General features: G+C 33.8%; 5 protein-coding genes and 2 long non-coding RNA genes across 9 annotated transcripts in view; 4 read left to right on the top strand and 3 right to left on the bottom strand.

Moving 5' to 3' along the window:
- Positions 1-145: 145 nt before the first annotated feature.
- On the bottom strand, positions 146-2,845 carry Cyp40 (Cyclophilin 40). 2 transcript variants are annotated; one of them, XM_070665215.1, is made up of 7 exons: positions 2,783-2,845; positions 2,358-2,610; positions 2,146-2,283; positions 1,584-1,871; positions 1,362-1,496; positions 1,021-1,272; positions 146-954 (listed from the first exon to the last, which is right to left on the bottom strand). In XM_070665215.1, the coding sequence occupies exons 3-7, from the start codon at positions 2,251-2,253 to the stop codon at positions 739-741; spliced, it is 999 nt and encodes a 332-aa protein (XP_070521316.1). In that variant the 5' UTR covers positions 2,254-2,283; positions 2,358-2,610; positions 2,783-2,845; the 3' UTR covers positions 146-738. The 2 variants fall into 2 exon arrangements, with proteins under 2 accessions (XP_070521316.1, XP_070521306.1); XM_070665205.1 differs by having other exon boundaries at positions 1,584-1,882.
- Positions 2,800-4,129, bottom strand: LOC139107540 (cell cycle checkpoint protein RAD1). The gene is made up of 5 exons (XM_070665228.1): positions 4,002-4,129; positions 3,715-3,930; positions 3,434-3,628; positions 3,076-3,351; positions 2,800-2,909 (listed from the first exon to the last, which is right to left on the bottom strand). The coding sequence occupies exons 1-5, from the start codon at positions 4,098-4,100 to the stop codon at positions 2,880-2,882; spliced, it is 816 nt and encodes a 271-aa protein (XP_070521329.1). The 5' UTR covers positions 4,101-4,129; the 3' UTR covers positions 2,800-2,879.
- On the top strand, positions 3,237-4,017 carry LOC139107562 (uncharacterized). Its single transcript, XR_011546537.1, has 2 exons — positions 3,237-3,324; positions 3,398-4,017. It is a non-coding gene; the product is annotated as an uncharacterized lncRNA (long non-coding RNA).
- A 907-nt stretch (positions 4,130-5,036) lies between the features above and the next one.
- LOC139107544 (m-AAA protease-interacting protein 1, mitochondrial) lies at positions 5,037-6,868 on the top strand. The gene is made up of 3 exons (XM_070665241.1): positions 5,037-5,372; positions 5,451-5,643; positions 5,708-6,868. Exons 1-3 carry the CDS (start codon positions 5,037-5,039, stop codon positions 5,926-5,928), a joined length of 750 nt encoding a protein of 249 aa, XP_070521342.1. The 3' UTR covers positions 5,929-6,868.
- On the bottom strand, positions 6,136-9,250 carry LOC139107520 (mucosa-associated lymphoid tissue lymphoma translocation protein 1). The gene is made up of 12 exons (XM_070665192.1): positions 9,231-9,250; positions 8,781-8,944; positions 8,536-8,699; positions 8,269-8,455; positions 7,944-8,211; positions 7,788-7,880; positions 7,450-7,675; positions 7,201-7,384; positions 6,870-7,084; positions 6,699-6,797; positions 6,343-6,614; positions 6,136-6,274 (listed from the first exon to the last, which is right to left on the bottom strand). Exons 2-12 carry the CDS (start codon positions 8,915-8,917, stop codon positions 6,170-6,172), a joined length of 1,950 nt encoding a protein of 649 aa, XP_070521293.1. The 5' UTR covers positions 8,918-8,944; positions 9,231-9,250; the 3' UTR covers positions 6,136-6,169.
- Positions 9,251-9,308: 58 nt separating this feature from the next.
- Zir (dedicator of cytokinesis) lies at positions 9,309-18,012 on the top strand. The gene is made up of 20 exons (XM_070665088.1): positions 9,309-9,528; positions 9,792-10,073; positions 10,189-10,367; positions 10,450-10,591; positions 10,655-10,858; positions 10,922-11,113; positions 11,189-11,413; positions 11,505-11,779; positions 11,852-12,167; positions 12,310-12,615; positions 12,704-12,909; positions 12,976-14,739; positions 14,871-14,998; positions 15,069-15,331; positions 15,410-15,669; positions 15,751-16,185; positions 16,275-16,627; positions 16,708-16,910; positions 16,998-17,317; positions 17,396-18,012. Exons 2-20 carry the CDS (start codon positions 9,933-9,935, stop codon positions 17,448-17,450), a joined length of 5,967 nt encoding a protein of 1,988 aa, XP_070521189.1. The 5' UTR covers positions 9,309-9,528; positions 9,792-9,932; the 3' UTR covers positions 17,451-18,012.
- A 954-nt stretch (positions 18,013-18,966) lies between these two features.
- Positions 18,967-19,979, top strand: part of LOC139106146 (uncharacterized) — a 100,404-nt gene continuing 99,391 nt past the window's right edge. For both annotated transcript variants that reach the window (XR_011546304.1, XR_011546305.1), the window contains exon 1: positions 18,967-19,244. This is a non-coding gene — a long non-coding RNA (uncharacterized lncRNA). The remainder of the gene's footprint in view (positions 19,245-19,979) is intronic.

Genomic DNA, 19,979 nt, shown 5'->3' on the forward strand with positions numbered 1-19,979 from the left:
TTTAAATTTATTACGTGGTGATGTATACGTAGAATTAGAATGTATTCATGATGATTTTAAATTGACAGTTAGAATAAAAATTATTCTTAAAACAGACTTTTCAGGGTTTGTTCATTAAAAAAAAATAAAAAATAAAAAATGTATATATAAATATAATTGTGATGTTTATTTTATATTTTCTAATTTATAAATTATAAAAAAAGTATCATATTTTTTCTTACACATAATGCGCTATTTATTTCGCATTTTACATTTATATCTCGTTTAAAAAAAAGATATGCACAGCCAGAATTAAGCATATGCTATTGCTTGAATATTAAACATGCATTAGATTTTTTTGGTAATTTTTATTGCGTTTTTGATAGAAATATATTTAAAGTTATATACTAATCACAGATAATATCTTTTTATATGTACATACGTATACATTAACGTTATGTATAAATACACATATAACGTTAATGATAAGTACTATGACATATTATACATTGTTATATGACATATTGAGTATTGATTTTTACATTGATTGACTGAAATTGAACATGCTGACCTACATATAAAAGTAAATAATTTGTAAAAAAAAATCTTATTCTTCTTGTTACCGTAATTTTTATATTAATAAGAATAACAGAGTTTTTGAACCAATTTCGTATTAACTTTTACCAAAAATTTAAAAAAATAGAAAAATTAATTAAATTCTTTTATCTGTATTTACATTAAAATTATTAAAAAATATATTTATTTAAACATTTTCTGACAGGCTTTTTTTTCCTCATTTACATAAGCGGTTTGCTTTTTCTTTAGTGTGTCTATTTTCTCTAATATAGTCTTATTCCCGGATATCTCATATGCTTGATTGAAATCTCTTAACCCAAGTGTGTACTCATTTGTACAAGCATAAGCTTGTCCTCTTCGGAACAGCGCTTTACTACTCATATTATTCACTGTCAAAGCCTGATATAAATAACGTATTAAGACAACGTTATATTTGTGATTTTCTTGTAAAACATAATTACTTACCTCATTACAATTATCTATAGCTTTACGATACTCTTCCTGCTTTAAATATACAGCAGCTAAATTAAGAAATAAAGCTAATTTAAGATCCGCCAGTGAGGAATAAAATGTATCAGACATTTGTTGCTTGCCCATCCAGTTGTAATATCGTAATGCTTTTTTATACTTTCTACAAGCCTCCAAATAATTCTTATTTAGAAAATAACTGTTTCCAGAATCTTTTATTTTCCTTATTACTGTCTCCATATATTTGTGCTAAAAAATGTGAATAAATCCAAATCAAAATTTAATTTTATACATTAGCATGCAAATAAGCTTTAGTAATATACAAGTAATAATTTTACAGTGAGCTTGTCGACATGTTGAGAATAATTCCAATCTTCAGGATATGGTGTATAAATATCCTCAGTTCCATCATTTTCTTCTAATCCCCAACCTTCACCTTTCTTTATTTCTCCACAATCAACAATACTTATTTTCTATAAAGGTCGAATAAAATAATAATGTTACATATAATATATGATAAATTTAAGAAATTATTATCTATGTAATTTAACTAGACTTACCTCAATTGGTCTATCTTTTTCAGTTTTTACTTTACTAATTTCTAACACTACACTCATGCCTTTCACAACCTTTCCAAATACCACATTGGTATCATCTAAGTGTGTGGATGGGTTAACAGTAATAATAAACTGAGAACTGTTGGTATTTGGCTGACCTTCATTTACCATGCTAAGTAGTCCAGTAGAAACATGTTTCAATGTAAAGTTCTCATCATCAAAGTGAGGACCATAAATACTTTCTCCACTACTGCCATTAAAATTGACAATATCACCACCTTGGATTGCAAACTGTGAAATGACTGTAGCAATAAATTATATATAGATATGCTAATAAATTCTCTTAATAAATCAAACCTGAATCCCTTTTATCTTTAATAGCAAACAGAAATTTAATTTGTAATTTATAAATACTGATTGCAGCAACAAAAAATATGTCAATTGAGATAAATTACTATACTACTGTAACAAAAAGATTATCTGAATAATTGGCAAAGTTAAAATAAAGTTTCATCGAGCATGATCGAGTAGGAAAATGAACATTCTAGATTATAGTAATGAATACCTCTGTGAAAAATAGCTCCCTTATAATGCAACTTTGGAGCCTGTATACCGGCACCTTTTTCGCCAGTGCACAACGCACGGAAATTCTCTGCCGTTCGTGGAACGACATTTTTGAACAGTTCTATTATAATTCTTCCCACTGCAAAAATACAGATTCATAATTTATTCGACCCGGTATTTACGCAGATATACAAACCATAACCTCGCGTGTACCTTTCTCGGGACCAATTGCTAGCTCCAGGAAGACCAAAGGATTGTCAGGATTAATGAGCGATCTGCTCTTTTCTTCTTTCGAAAACTGTTGCATATTTTTGACACAAAGCGAGCCAAACGAAAAAACATGCGATCAGCTGAGCTGCAAGAAACATTCTAACTGGCGTCGACGGTCGAAGCATGCGTAATAAAGTTTGTTCTCAGTCGCTGTACTAGAACTGTTCTGAACTGGACCAGTGCAGACGAGTGCTACCTAGTGTAAAAACGTAATTCTTTGTTTAAAAAATATATGAAATTTAACGTATTATATTAGGAAAGCACACTAAAAATATGTAATAATTAATATATTTAGTTTTTATTACATAGAAAGTTGCTTAATATAAAAATTAAATTATGATTTTATATGTAAATATAAATATTTTTACTTTTTATAGTAATATTTATGTATCAATTAACATTTCAGCATATTTCCCTTTTTTCTTTATATGTCCTTATGATTACTACTTCACCGTTCATTTTTATTTAATCCTCGATTTCAAGTAATGGAGAAATCTGTAAATAAAATACAATTAAACATTTATTATATACTCAATATTGTATCAAGTATAATAAATTTAAAAAATATACATGCTAAATTTAAAAAGTATACAAAAAATATACATACAGAAATTAGTATTAAATCAATAATTTTATTGTATAATTTATTATGAAGTCTTACATAATATTCTATGTAACAGGTTTGTCCATTTTCAGTTTCAATAAGATACTGAAAACACAACAAGCCGGCTTTATTAGTTCTCAAGGAAACCTTTTTAGAGCATGATAATGCTTTCATTGCCGGTTTAATATGCATCAATTTGAATATTGATGTTGCTGTTAATGTACATTGAAAAGTGCCTATCAAATCACTGTTGTGTGGCAAGTCAATATGGCAAACACCACCTAATCCTTCTGTGCTAATTCTGAAGTAAGGTTTTTCTGGTGATAAGCACAACTAAAATACAATTATTATATTTTAATGTTTAAATATAAATTTTTAGCTACTTTAAGGGTTAAATTAATGTTGCCTATTATACCTCAACCACTTCACTAGTTGAATCTAACTCGCCCATGACATCTTTCAATAATTCTGTTTGAAGTACTACTTTATTTACGACGTCTTCTGGTTTAAAATGAAAGTCCAACATTGTCTCTACTTCCAAAGTTCTCAGTGAGCAGTCTGTTATGACACTGTCCTCTTCAATGATAATGCTTAAAGGATAACCTGTGCCCTATTATAAATAAAATTTTTTTTTAAGCTTAAAACTAATCTAAAATGATGAAAATTATCTTGATTTGATTTAGATGTCAAGTTTACTTGATAAAATATTTGTAGGGTGGCAGAATCTTCATGGGAACGCAACATGCAGAGACAGTCCACCAGGATGCTTAAACTTAATGAAAATATTACATCCTCTTTCAGGTCATACTCATCAAAAACAGAAGACGGGATGTATGCTGCACCCTGCATACATTTCGCATCCTCAACTGTAATTTTTAATCCATTTTCTTTGCCGAGACCAACAATAGCTATCTAAATAACAGCATGTTTTTCATCAAATTCCAGTAAAGAATAAAGATACACTTTTGGTTCACTGTCAGTACCTCCTTAAAATTGATAGCTTTTAACAATTGTATAACAATTTTCAAATTTGCAAATCCCATTTTTCCAACAAACACATAATTTTCTATGTTAGAAGGCATCTTGATTGTTTGACACTTGATACAACGCGAAACTGTCAAATCGTAATTGTTGATGCATCAATTGTTTTTTATCAATATTTATCAGCCAAACTGCCAATACGTGTTTATAGATGAAAGCAAGCCGATTTATTAGCTGCATCGAGTCCTAAAAAGACGTAACGAGTCACATATGTTTTTTTTTTCTTTCTTTCAAAGTTGCCAAAGTCGTTCTTTTATAACGGAATGCATTTCATACATACACACATACACAGTGAACAAGCACGAGCCGGTACTCGTTACTTCGGTACCTGTTGATCTAAATTTCTTCAGCTAAACAGAAGTTTTGCATTTGAATCTCCTGCAAACTGAAATGCTAATTAGTAATTAGTTATTATATCCTATGTGTTTTTAAAATACGATTTGCATATGTTTCTACCAAATCACAGACAAATGCAAGAAAAATAATGTTAAAAGTTTGTCAGTTAAAATGTACGATCGCTATTAGTCAATTTGGTTAAGACTACATGTAAAAAAAAAAAAAAATTAAACCGATTAATTAAAATTATGCATTTTATTTATTCATGCAATTTTTTAATTGTGATTAATCGATTTATTTATAAACTTATAATTAAACCCTTCAATATGTGCAAGAGCTTTAACTTTCTTAAATTGTTCTTGCATAACTTGTAACGGGCGCCAATTACAAAACCCTAAAATTAAACGACCGTTTGAAAATTGAATAATAAACATGTTTTCGCGAAAGACGTGGCAAAATTCATATGTGGTGCAACGTTATCAATAACAACACATCGCAGAGTTTCAAATGAATCCTCACATATATTGTCCCGGACGCGAACGCGACCTTTACTGTTTTAAAGAATAGGTTAGAATAAGCATCTTGTGCCTCAAGACTTTGATGCCCGTGGAAGATTTGTACATTATTTTATACAAATCACGATGTTGGTTCCGACAATTAGAAGAAGTGTGTCGTGTAATCTGCGACGAGTTGCCGCATGTGTCATTTATAGAAACAAAATACGAACGAAAATCACATGGCATTGCAACGAGGCGAACTTGTTGTCCATTTCACCTCGAAATATCACAGTCTGCAGAGTCTACAGCACCGATTCGGATTCTGAGTCGCCGGCTGCTTTGCCTATGCTCGTAGCCGGCGCCGATGCGTTCTCGCCGTCTCTTTGGACTCCGTTTTGTCTTTTGTATCTGTCTCTTACGACTCTACCATACATAGACAAAGAATTTCTTATATCTGACGCCCTTGCTGGAGCTAAATACGTATGAGACTTTTCAAAACTGATTAAAAGCCGTTGTGCAACTATTCTAAGGTCGATAATTATATTTTTGCATTTGTAGGCAACAACAGTAATATCTAAGGCTTTAGCAAACAAAGATTTTGATTCCTTGGAAGGCCTTGTAGCTGAAAATATGATTGAAGTATTAAGGGCAAAGATTGAAAGCCTTAGCCCTTACCAAAGATCACTGATTGCGGTAAGAGAGGAAGATATTACATTGCATTTCTTGTGCAATGTTGAAGCTAAGACAACAGGTAAGAAAATTATTAAACATTAACATTAGAGTACCATTCTAATACACATGTGTGTTGTTTACAGGTGAGGAGTCTTACATTGAAATTAAAACGATCTGCCATTATATCCCAAATAAGGCTGAACAAAAAGAAATATTAGATTCAATTACTTCATTTTCAGACCTCTCTAAGCTAAAAGAATTGCTAATATGTAATTATGTTTTTACTCGTAAATATGTAAATAATGTTGGTGGTCCTTGGATTGCAACTTTTATAAATCATTACAGTGTAAATGTCTTACAATAGAAATATCATTATTTGGAAAATAGTTGAAAGTAAAATTTGCTTAATTGTTTTTAATCGGTCATTTGTTGTTGCCTTAAAAAAATAAGTGCTCTGGCATTTATATAACGTAATTTTATATTTTTCAATAAAAACATGCGATACAAGATTATTTGCAGTGTATAACGTATTTCATGTATATATAAATTGTATTTCATTTATAATTAAAACATATTAATTAAATTTATATATTATGCATAATAAGTTAGATATTAATGGTTTCTAATATTAGTGGAATATAATTTTTAATGTGCAACAACGATGCGCCAATACGAGTTCCATTTTTCGAAACAGACACAACCAAAGATCCCTGTAAAATAAAATTCCGCAATATGAATATATTTAAGGTACGCAAATGATGAAATTTAGATATTTTACCTGAGATATTTGTGGATTATATATCCAGCATTCATGTTTGGAGCTTGCAGTTTGAAACAAATTATTTTGTTTTGTAGGTACAGAGTTAAAAAAATGTACTTCTAAATCGTCTAAATTATATACTGAAATCTTAATGATATTTAAATAAGGCTCCATAAATAAGGAGATCACAGCTTTAGCAGAAATATCAGCTTTCTTGAAGTTTATTTCAAAAGATTTAGGTGAAAAAGCTATTAATTTATTTAAATGATTAAGCGTAGATGATGGAGCTCCTGTAATCATATTGATGTACATAATATGATTTAAAAACTTGTAATTTGTATTGTAAGAAAAAAACCTTTGTATTTAATAATTACTTTTATAAACTGCATCTGTGAGGCGGAAGGGTTTGGTAACGGTTAAGGCAAACATTGGAATTTGATTACGTTCTGTCCCCTTTAATAATTTGTCTATTGCTGCAAATATAAATTAAATAATATTATTAATAGAAAATATTGAAATTATATATCAAATTTTTTCATGCTTACATTTTCCTACTTCTTCAAATACTTTGATAATTGGGATATTTTTATTAATATATTTGCTGAGATGCATAGCATATAATCCATATTTGCTATTTATTCTTTCATAACTAGGACGATGACTAGATGTCGAATATGCTTGTATTAAATTTCGTAAATTTTTTCCACTTTTATACTCTTTGACTTTTGGTATTTCGTTATGAATATCAGGATTACATTCTCTAAAAAGCATTAATTTTTTTATACAATATATTTGAATATTTATTCGTCTTAACGATATCATTATTCTTAATTTTTTAGTATTTATATAGTAATAAAAAATGATTAAATTTCTTACTTTGGTGGTACAGTTTGGCACATATCCAATATCGTTACTAAAAGAGCTGGATCATTTTTTAACGATATCGCTAGCAATTCACTCTCGCAAATTGCATCTTTTCTTAAATAAGATGCAGGCGCATCAACAGCAAGCATATAACTTTCTTGCATCTTAAAACCATGTCCAGCATAGTAAAACAATCCTACATAATAATAAAATTTTAATAAGAGAATTATATTTCCGTACAATATATTTACAAAAATTTACCATAAACTCCTTCCGTTAAAACTTCACCAAATATTTTTATAGCATTTCTCATCTGTTCAAGTGACAAATTTGCAAGGCAGATTACTTTAAAATCTATTTCCTTTAACAAATTGCCAATTTTTGCAGCATCATTTTTAGGTGTCTCTAGACACGCGTGATTATCGTAATCATCATTTGCAATAATTAAAGCTATTTTTGCAACTGCTTTTTCACGAGGAAGATCCAACTGTATAAATAGAAATTATATTGTTATAATAAGATTATAAGCAAAATTACGATTATAATTTTTATTCAGAATTTTCGTAAAATAATGGATTTATACGATATATAATTTTTACCATAATATGACTTCTTTGAGTGATTATTTCATTTATTTCGTTGCTTATGTAACAATGATATTTTCCTTCATACTTAGAGTTGAAGTGTTTTATCTGAAATATTAATTTTCTTTTTTTATTATAAAATACATCTTTGTTAATGTAAAGTATACTTACGTGTAATATATTAGATGTTTCTCCTTCTAATTGGGTATTATCTCTGAACCATTGATAGTGTGGTTCAGGATGACCATGTGCTATACATTTAATTATAAATTCTTCGCCTTCTTTAATTTCTAAGAAAGCAGGTGGTTGCTGCGTTATACCCACAGGTATACGAGATATATTTACAAAAACTGATTTTGTTTGTAATACAGATGTTACTGTCTCTTTATCATTGGCGACTTGTAAAATTTTGCAATTATACTTTCCAGCTTGGTCACAGCTATGAGAAATCATAATACAATTAACTTGTCCCATTACATTTAGGCAATATTTTTACCTGTTTATAACGATATCAAGTTCACAACTTTGCTGTTCCTGCAGCTCAATATTATTATGACACCATTGGTAACTTGGTGATGGTATACCAGTAGCCTTGCAAGAAAGACGAAGTTGCTGACCAAAAGGTATTTCTAAATTATCACCTTCTATGTCATCAGTGGGTTGTTTAATAATTATTGATGGTTCTAATAAAAATTTAATAAAATAATTTATAATTGTCATGAAATATTTTGTTCATAGTTGTGTAAATTTGAATAATGTATACCTGGATAATGTAAGACTGACAAAGCATTATTAAGTTCACAGTCCTTGAGTAAGGTGCACAGTATTCCAACTGTGCACATTTTTATATTTAGTTCAAAAAGTAAATTGTCTGCTGGTGTTTTTCCAGTTCCAGTATTTCGTTTTAATGACTCCACCCATAAGTTTCTAAGTACAGCAAATATATAAAGATTTGTTAAAAACAAGTAGTTGACTTTTATCAAGATTATTTGATGTGTTTATTGTTACCTTTGATATCCAAGTTGTTCAGCTACGTGACGAGCAAGCAGTTGCCAGGTTGAGTTTTTGTTTAACTCGTAAATTAATTGATTGTATAATGTTGATGGAATATGCTCCAAATATATGTCTTCGTTAATTTTTGCCATTTTTATAAAATTATTCTTATTACTTATCTAAGCACAAATAAAACGAGTAAAAATAATATCCTGTCGACGTTGACGTTGCGAATTTTCTGCTATCAAATTGACGTATTATTCATCGCCACTATCATTTTCCTCAATGTGAAAAAAAAACAAATTAAAAAGAAATACGCATTCCACAGGAAAAAAAATTAATTCATTATTTATGTAATTTATTTTTTTTTTAACATGTACGTACATGAGAAATGTTATATTTTATTAAAAAAATGCATTTATTAATTATATATAATTTTATACAAAAGTAACATTTTTTTTTTACTTGAGAGTTTTTAGTGGCGTCGATATTGGTATCGCCATACTACAATATGATAAACGCTGAGTTACATATCTCTTGGCGGTAAGGAATTTAGAAGTCTGATTGAGTTGCTAGTTTAGACAACGGACATCCGAGGGACCTAGTGTCAAAGAGACAGAACGGCGTCAGGAATACTTAGGAAGTGGAGTATGGTGGAGTACTTACGTCAAAACGCGTCAAAGGAGATATTGAAGTAAAGTGGATTTTCGCTAATGTTTTTGGTTATTTATAGCCGTCTCGTTCTTAATGAATTTGAATTAACGTAAGTAACATTCAATGTGAAAATCACATATTTTCGTTATTCATACTCAGTTTAAGCATGTCTGCAGTTTCTGCTCCATTTCCAAGCTACTCTCACAACTTATAAATATTAATTATTATTTTCTAATTGTATCGTTATTTTCAAGTTTGTTGTAATGTTAGATATGCTAGTTCGGTATGCAAAATCTTTTGACTATATAATAATAATTAGTATATTTAATACATATGATTATTGGAGCAAAAATAATAGAAAAACTGTTTTAGTTACAGGATTGTTAAAATAATTGGCTGAGATAGTTGAAAACTGGGTTTAAAAAGTGTACTGCAAGTACTGGAAATCTATGGTTGATGTTATACATACTGTAGATTTTCAGTACTAGCAGTGAGTTTTCAAACATAGTCATAATGTCTTCAGTACAGCGTGCATTTGCTCACAAGTTAAATAAGCAACATGCTGCTGATGTAAGGAGACAAATTGCTACTTCTACCTCTTATTCCCGAGATTTATCTAAAAGTGGTAGCAGTGTATCAGGATTTTCTTCCACAGTAAGCAGTTTCTTTTGGAAAATAATAAAATAAAAATAAAATAAAAAATAAAAAATGCAGTTAATTCTTAAGTAAATTAATTCTTAAGTAAATAAATTTATTAATTTTTTTACAGATGTCCTTATGTGAGGTATTAGAACCACTTGATTATGAAGAATTCTTAGCCCAACATCAATCAGTGCTAGATCGTGATCCTTTAAAACCAATACTAGACTTTCCACCAAGGGATGTTGAATTGAGAGTTATAAAGAGAAAGATTCGAACCGAAGAGCCAATTGTACCACATGAATCAATGTAAAAAAAAATATATAGTTAAAATAATTTTAATATAGTTATTTAAAACTTTTAATTAATTTTTTTAACGCTTGGTTTCTAGTGATACCGTATCGCCTTACGTGAAAAGATGTATTGAGAGTTTTACTTCAGATTGGGTCGTAATACATCGCAAATACAAAGGTAGAATCTCACCTATTGCCAGAGACAGATTGCTTCAGGATACACCTAGACAAGATTTCGAGGTATTTAGTACTGAAAATAAAATTAACTCGTGACAAGTAGTAAATAAAAGTAATATGTATTAGGTAGATCAAGAAGATGCAAATGGCTGTGTATCGCCGAGCGAAGAGGATGACTTGTCCAATTCCGGAGATACTCCGAGAGGATCCTGGGCAAGTTTGGATTTACGACATTCGCAACATGATCCTCTTTTACCAAGTTTATTAGATCGAGTTTGTCTCGAAACGATCGATCAGATGAACGAACAAAAGAGATTAGAAGATCGACAGGTATATATCTTAAAAAAACAACAAGTTTGTTTGTTTTATTTTAATAAAATATTTATTTTTTAGGAAGCCTTATTTCCGCTTTATTCTCCTCCGACTTCTCCTGACGACGAGTGGCAAGAAATCAGTGTTGCGCCTGAACCTACAGAGCCTTTTGCTCATAAAATTCTTGTGAAGTGTCTACAATTAAAATTAGAACTAGAAGTGGAGCCTATATTTGCAAGTCTCGCATTGTATGATGCCAAAGAAAAGAAAAAGGTATGATATTTTTATAATTAAAATTACAACTTCAAGACTGCATATAATCTTCTTTGCAAATTTATTATATTTTAGGTGTCGGAGAATTTCTATGTCGATATGAATTCAGAAGGATTAAAAAGAATGCTTGGAGGGCATATTGCTTATAGCGATGCAAGCACTTTAGCTAGGAGTTGCGTATTGAGCATTAATAAGCCCAGTCCTGATTTGTTTCTTGTTATACGGTTAGAGAAAGTATTGCAGGGTGATATATCAGAATGTGCTGAACCATATTTACGTGATGATAAAAATAAAGATAAGGTAATAAAATAATAAAATAAAATACATTGTTACTTTAAAATATGTGATAATTTGTATTCTATGTTATTTATTATTTTATTTATTTTCATAGGTCAGAGCTGCCGCCGCTGCTGCATGTGAACGCTTGGGACGTTACAGAATGCCTCTCGCATGGACTGCGATTCATCTGTCTGGTGTAATTGGAGGTGGTGGTGATACAGACAGTACTGGCAGCGCAGGTTCTTTAGACAGAAAGTCGGGCAGTCTAGAACAGTGGCGAAAGAAAGTGGAACCGCCGACTCGACGAGGTTCGCTAGAAAGACGAAGTTCAGATAAAAGGCGTAGTTGGTCACCGGACGATTTTGCGAATTGTCTCGAGAGTTTTAGGTTTGTATAATGCTCTCTCCGCGTATTTTTTTTTTAATGAAAAGACTTAAATAACATTTTATATTTTTGTAGGCCCATTACATTAACAGTCTCGAGTTTTTTTAAGCAAGAAAGTGAACGGCTTCGCGATGAAGATCTTTATAAGCTTTTGGTTGAATTACGAAGACCTGGTTCTAATTTAAAACGATTAAAATGTTTACCAGGGATATTGAAACTTGATCTTAGTCCTAGACCTGAAGAACTGCCGAGGTGTCTTGACCCTGATCTTAGAAGATTAGTTCCATATCCGGATGAAAAGAGTCGACCGGTTAAAGAGATACTTGAGTTTCCAAGCGAAGTTATTTCACCAGATTTAACGTACCGTAATCTTTTGTATCTTTATCCCAAGGTACATATTAAACAAAATTAATTCTATAATTAATAAGTTATTATTAATATATAATTATAATTCTATAATTAATAAGAAAAAATTAATTAATTATTTCTTATTAATTATAGAATAAAGCTAATATATATTTTATTATGCACAGGAAGCAAATTTCAGCTCTAGAACAGGTTCAGCTCGTAATATTGCCGTAAAGATTCAGCTCATGGGAGGGGAGCAAGAAGCTGACGCGCTTACAGCTATTTTTGGTAGATCGTCATGTCCTGAAATGACACATGAATATTTTACTTCCGTATCATATCACAACAAAAATCCGAATTTTTACGACGAAATTAAAATGAGACTACCCGCTGATTTAAGCGCAAAACATCATTTATTATTCACCTTCTATCACATTAGTTGCCAGAAGAAAGCGGAACAGCCAAACGTTGAAACGGCAGTTGCATATACAGTAAATTTTTATTAGCAATTAATAAATTTAATAGATTAAGTAATTTTATTAATATATTAATATTTAATATATAAAATTTTATTTATAGTGGTTACCGCTTTTAAGAGACGGCCACCTTCAATCAGGCGAATTTAGTTTGCCTGCTATGCTAGATCCGCCACCCGCAAATTACTCCTACATTGCGCCCGATGTTCTTTTGCCAGGCACTCGATGGGTGGACGCTCATCGAGGGGTTTTTACAGTCATACTGGAGCCTGTTTCTAGCGTTCATCCACAAGACAAATATATTGATAGGTAATAATTTTTTTTATTTGTGTAAAGTAAAATAATGTATTAATTTATGGTACAATTATATTACAGATTTTTAGCATTATGCGGTTTTTTGGAAACTGGTCAAGTTCCACCTCGTATAGGCGAAGCAGGCATGGAATCAGAATTGAAATCAGCTCTTCTCGAATTAGCGCGTGCCTCGCATTCCGCTTTAGTGCGATCTCTTCCTCAATTATTGGATCAATTGCTATGCCTTCTAGTACAACCGCCAACATTACCATCTCAGTCGTTGAATGTCGCCGCTACTATATTCGAGGCTCTCGGACTGCTTGTGCGAAATATTACCAATTTACCGGACGGTCAATTAGATGCGCATGGAAGACACGCTCTTTTAGCCACCTACATAGCATATCAATGCTCTTTGCCGAGCATGACTCATAGTGGCGGTGTTGCGCGAGCACACAGTAATCCCGATCTGCCTTTGGAAGATTTAGAAATGGAAATCCATTCGCGAGGCTTGGACAGAACAGCATCAATGCGGCAGGAATCTCCTTCCATCAACAGTCATCCCACTAGAAGACTTTTACATGAAGAACTTGCTTTACATTGGGTTGTTTCTACTGGTCAGGCACGTGAACTGGCTATAACGCATTCCTGGTTTTTCCTGGAGTTGATAATGCGTTCAATGGTTGTTACACAAACGGAAATGGCATCTTTGGAGGCACCGCGAAAAGTGAGATTTTCACCGCAGTTTTGCGATGACGTTGCAACACTCACCGCTGCATTAACGTCCGAAGTAATAACGCGCTGCGGCAAAGAAATACGCGTGGCATCCAACTTGATATCAAGCCTTGGTAATTTTTTGTCCGATTTATTATCTGTAATGGACAGAGGATTTGTTCTGTCGCTCCTTCGTGCTTCCTGTTGTTCGCTGTCGGACGCGTCAATGCATATTCAAGACTCGGCAGCATTGTACGCTTTGAAACTCGATCTCGTGAGAACGGTGTGCTCGCACGAACATTATGTAGCATTGAATCTTCCCTTTGGTACCGGTTATACATCGGGATCCGCTCCGGCATCACCTAGTCCATCGACTGGAAGTTCAGGCAGTTTAATATCCACTCTCGTACCTGGAGATAGAGCACGGTTTTCAGAACTCAGTCAAGAATTCAGACAACAGCACTTCCTGGTCGGTATCGTTCTATCTGATTTAGCAAACACTTTAGAGATACCTAATCCAATGCTACAGAACAAAGCTATTGGAACCGTTCGACATCTTATGAGTTGTCACGATGCTGACTCGCGATATTCTGATCCTGCTGCGAAAGCTAGAGTTGCAGCGTTATATTTGCCGTTACTTAGTATTTTGATGGATGCCTTACCTCAACTTTATCACTGGGATTCTAAGGACAAAAGTGTTTATCCAGATGAATCCGGATCGATCACGCAATCGGTAGCACTAGCTATTGCTGGTGGAGCTTCGGTGGACATCGCAGGTAATCAGTGCCGTGTGTCTTTAAGCTCCGAAGCTACTCGACATCTATTAATGTGTGCCTTATGGGTGCTGAAGGGATTAGAGCGAACTGCTTTAGCGCAGTGGTGTTCTGAACTCAGTGCAAGACGTATTCTGAGCTTATTGCAAGTATTAAATATCGCTACCGCAGCTTTTGAATATAAAGGCAAAAAAGCACTTAAAAGATTGCCACCTCAGGCAACAGTCACTAGCGATATTAGATCGCGATTAGAAGACGTGATTCTCGGTCAGGGAAGTGCCAGAAGTGAAATGATGCTACGAAGAAAAGAGAGAGTGACCGGAGACAAATTGAGATGGCGTAAAGATCAGATGCCTTACAGGTATAAATATTATTTAATTATAATTATATTATAATTATATTATTTTATTTTATTATTTTTTTTATTATATAATTTTAATTATAATTAAATTAACATTTATGTAAATATAAATATGTCAATTTTATTTTAAGATCTTCCGAACAACCGGAAGGAAGAGCTGTGGAACAAGATGCCCATATAGAAGGAGCTTTAGCAGCTGAAGCTTCTCTTGTCGTATTAGATACTTTAGAATCAGTAGTTCAAGCTGACGGTGGTGGAGGTATTTATCGATTTTTTATTTTACTATTTAAAAATAATAAAAAATATGACACTTATTTAAAATATTTTAGGTGCAGTTGTTGGTGCAGTATTGAAAGTATTATTAAGAGCACTGGCTAGAAACCAAAGTACATCGGTACTTCAACACATGTTTAATACACAACGGGCTTTAGTTTTCAAGTATCATAGTGCGTTGTTTGACGAGGAAAGTGAGCGTTGTGGAGATTTATGCTTAACATTGCTCACTCGCTGCAGTTCGTTTTTAAGCGCTATTAGAAGTCACGCAGCTGCGAGTTTATATCTCCTGATGCGACAGAATTTTGAAATTGGAAATGTAAGTTATCGTCAAAGTTTACTATTGTGATTTAAAATGTTGTGGTATATTGTTACTTTAATCTTATGTTTTTTACAGAATTTTGCGCGCGTCAAAATGCAAGTCACGACTTCCTTATCTGCGCTTGTTGGAAGAGGAAGAGCTCCTAGCGAAGGAGCTTTACGTAGAGCCTTGAAAACGGTGTTAGTATACGCTGAAAGAGATACGGAGCTTGCAGATACGAGTTTTCCTGAACAAGTAAAGGATCTGCTGTTTAATCTTCACATGATTCTTTCTGATACCGTCAAGATGAAAGAATTCCAAGAAGATCCTGAAATGCTCTTGGATTTAATGTATAGGTAAGATTTTTTTTTATTGAAAAATAATAATAATAATATTATTTTTAATATAATAAACTACACAATTTTTATAAATTTTAGAATTGCCAAAGGTTATCAAGGATCGCCTGATCTTCGTCTGACTTGGCTCGCGAACATGGCACAGCAGCATATGGAAAGGAAAAATCATACGGAAGCGGCGATGTGTTTGGTACACAGTGCCGCTTTGGTAGCGGAATATCTCCATTTACTCGAACCTGGTGGCGGTGGCCGACCTGTAGGAGCTGTTGCTTTAAACGCTGTAACACCTAATGCTTTAGAAGAAAGCGCTGTCGGCGATGACGTACTAGCGAGAAGGGAAGAAGGGCTTTGTTTAGGCCCTGATTTTTCAGAAAGTGGATTAGCAGGTTTATTAGAGCACGCGGCTAGCTCTTTTCACGCAGCTGGAATGTATGAAGCTATTCCTGACGTTTATAGAGTGTTGTTACCCATAGCGGAAGCTGCACACGATTATAAAAAGCTAGCTAACATTCATGGGTAAGCACATTAAATTATTAAATGTAATGTAAAAAATGTATTTTTTTTTTCTCGAATTTACTTTATAATTTTAAATTACTTGTTTTTAGTAAACTTCACGAGGCATATACGCGAGTGGAACAATTAGCTGGCAAACGTGTTTTTGGAACATATTTTAGAGTTGGTTTTTACGGTGTTAGATTTGGCGATCTTGCCGGTGAAGAATTTGTTTACAAAGAGCCAACCTTGACGAAACTTCCAGAGATATTTTCGAGACTCGAAAATTTTTATGCTGAGAGATTTGGCACCGATAATATAGTCATAATAAAAGATTCGAATCCTGTGGATCCCAGCAAACTAGAATCAGACAAAGCTTACGTACAGATTACTTATGTGGAACCGTATTTCGAAGCACATGAGCTTAGACATAGACCTACAGTTTTCCATCGGAATTTTAACATAAGTAAATATTAATTTATAAAAAATGTTATTTTATTTGTTTTAATTATAATAACTAATTTTTTAAATGGTTTTTGTTTTTAGAACGATTTGTTTATGCTACACCTTTTACTCCTGGTGGCAAAGCTCATGGAGAGTTACGTGAACAGTGCAAACGAAAGACTATATTAACAGTAGCGACACATTTTCCATATCTGAAAACTAGAATTCGAGTCGTGGCTCGAAAACAGATAGTTCTGAGTCCTATTGAAGTAGCAATTGAAGACATACAGAAAAAAACTGCCGAGGTATTGAATAATTCTTTATATTTTAATAATTTATAAGTTTTTTTTTAATTAAATACATCTAATACATTTTTATGTGATCTTAATTAGGTGGCCGCTGCGACTGCTCAAGAACCACCTGACGCAAAGATGCTGCAAATGGTTCTTCAAGGCTGTATTGGTACGACGGTCAATCAAGGACCTGCTGAAGTAGCGGTCGTATTTCTTTCTGGTTTACGCGAACAAAATGCACAACCGACCAGATTGCAGCACAAGCTTCGTTTATGTTTCAAAGATTTCCAAAAAAAATGTCTCGATGCATTGCGGCGTAACAAGAATCTAATTGGTCCTGATCAACGGGATTATCAACGAGAATTGGAGAGAAATTATCAAAGATTGACCGAAAGATTGGCACCCCTCATTGCTTGGAGGTAAGAAGTTATAATTAGAAAGATATTTATCTCTTTAAATTTATTATGTTAAATCTTTTTTTTTTTATTGTTACATAGTGGACCGTCCTTAATTAATCAACAAGCTGTATCGTCGACTTCTCCGCGCTGGTAGAAAAATTAAACACTGCCATAAAAGCTTACCAAAGACTAATATATCCAATTAATAATTGTGTACGTGATTGTCATATAGCTAATTTTCTACTTGCAATACTATTACGAAAAACATTTATATATTAAATCCTCGGTTTTTAAGACACATACAAGTTATTAAAAAATTTAAAATTGAAGTGATAGGTCTGGGACATATTTTTTAATTTTTATACTTATGTGTACTTGATATAATTACAAGTGATTTTTAATACGACCGGAAAATTGTATTTAGAATTTGTTTTTTTTTTAAATAAGTGATAAATGTATTTATATATGTAAGTGTTTTTGTAAACATTATATTAGTTTTACGTTTATTTATTAAAATTATATTCAAACATAATTTTAACATTATAATATTAAGTGGTAGTAAATATTTAAATATGAGAACGTTAGTAATGTGTTTTCATATTAATTAATTAATTAAAAGTTAGTTTATCGTTGCAAATTACATGACATATATTCATTGTTTATGTTTATTACATCTCGGCAATATATATATATCGTAAATATAAGTCTTGATATTATGTGGCCACTTATACTTTGTTAAAAAAATTTGAAAAATCTTCTCATCCCCGAAACTCAGCGTGTAATGCTTGAGAACAGATATTACTGCCTCGAAAAACGACGTCGTTCGATGCGCTCAAATTCACGTGCACTGAACGGAAACAGTAACGATATAGACATAAACGTGGATATACCGAATGTATTGAGTCTCGACCGGTAAAGCAAAAAGAGAGAGGACCGAATAAAACGTCTTAAAATGTCGTAACGGAGGCGAGAGAGAGGCTTCCATATTGGAGGTCTCAGATAAAAGGTTTACCTTTGAACTCGGGATGAGACTTCTCGAAGGATTTTCTCGAGGAAAACTTTGATCGCGTTAAGAGATTTCCTTCGGGGTACCGGGGAGACCGCGTCGCGGAAAATTCCTCTCGAAGTATTCTCTCGCGATGCGGAATCGCGCGAAGGAGATGAGGAAGGAAGGGAAAGGGTGATGGGCGCAAGGCATGCGGGGGCAAAAAGTATCTCTCGAAATTCTCCTCGTTCGCGTTCTTCTCCGGCGGCCCTGTTTATATTGTTCACGGCCCATTTAACTCGCAAATGCGCCGACAATTCTCCCCTATTCCTACGCCATTTCGCGTTCTCTACCGCGTGTCTTCTCACAATCTCTCATTTGGCAATGTATTACTATTAATCGTCGTTACTTTTCCCCGTTTGACTTTCTTTCTCGTCAGACGCAACGGAGGAAAATCTCGACGTTTCTTAATACTTGCTCGGGTGGTCGTATTATTATCTGAAAATAACACATTCAATTATACAGAATTTGCATTCGTGAGAGATTTCCTGAACATCTCTTTGCATTTGCTCCGCGGAAGTTTCTTGGGCCTCAAGGGGCTCGCGGGGGAAGAGGGGCAATTGGAAAATGCGAAATATTTGAATCAGCCAATAGCGTGCGAGAACGGGCTGCGCGAGTTAGTCTTGTGCCGGTCTCGTCGGATGATAGTCGTGTCGCGGGCCCGTTCCGGTATTTACGCATTTATTCGTCCGGAAATAGTGGTTTGTGCTCGCAAGATGCTAGCCATAGTGATCCTTATATCGGATTCATCGTCGCTGTGCGTGATTTGAGACTGGAACGTGTTCATTTACTTCCCACGACACATCGAGTGAAGGCCCCTCGATTGAGGTTGCAGCGGCACGAGCGGGGATGGAAAGCTCTGGCGCCGAACGATCACGCGAGAGGGCGATGCTGTACAGTTTGGTAAGTAATTCTATTATGGCTGCTAATTTATCGCTTATCCATAAATCGCACTACTTCATGTCGTCAAGTTCACGATTGTCTGATTTATCGTTACTCTTACGCGGCATGACGAATACGCGCGCATTTGTCATGGACCATTAACGAACCCGAAATTAAGGTACAAAACGGTGGAATCTTTTGCGATTTATTTCACAGCGAAATGCGAGTTGTTTGGGATCGCAGCGGCGGATCTCCCATTATCTCTGAGATACCGCGTGAATTTTCTTCGCCACGTTTCCCGACGCATGCCTCACGGTCCCAAAGAATCATTCCCCGTCGCCGCGAGATCGCTGCCTGAAGTCGAGCGCGGTTGTTAAATGCTATCGCGGTACGTGTATCGAGTTCGCGAGGCAGCCGCATAAATGAGAGGTGGATCCGCTTGTCTCGGAAACGCTCGCGAAATTCTGCGGTAATCTTGCACTTCGTGCTCCGCCCGCGGAGAAAATTTATTATTTCGAAACCTCCCCGAGTTAGTTAATCGTTCCCGTGGTCGCGCAAATACGACGACGGCAATACCCGTCACGAGCCAGAGGAGACTTCATTCCCACATTATCTCTCGTATTATATACCACAAATTAATGGCGTAAAGAATTCGATTAAAACGGCGCCGTAATTAACTCGGCTATTTCACTTAACTGCTCGCATCGAAATCATGTTGCTGTGGCGTATATAATTCCTGCAGTTTCTCTCTCCGGT

The sequence above is a fragment of the Cardiocondyla obscurior genome, linkage group LG01, assembly GCF_019399895.1.
Source record: "Cardiocondyla obscurior isolate alpha-2009 linkage group LG01, Cobs3.1, whole genome shotgun sequence".
Classification (NCBI taxonomy): Eukaryota; Metazoa; Arthropoda; class Insecta; order Hymenoptera; family Formicidae; genus Cardiocondyla; species Cardiocondyla obscurior.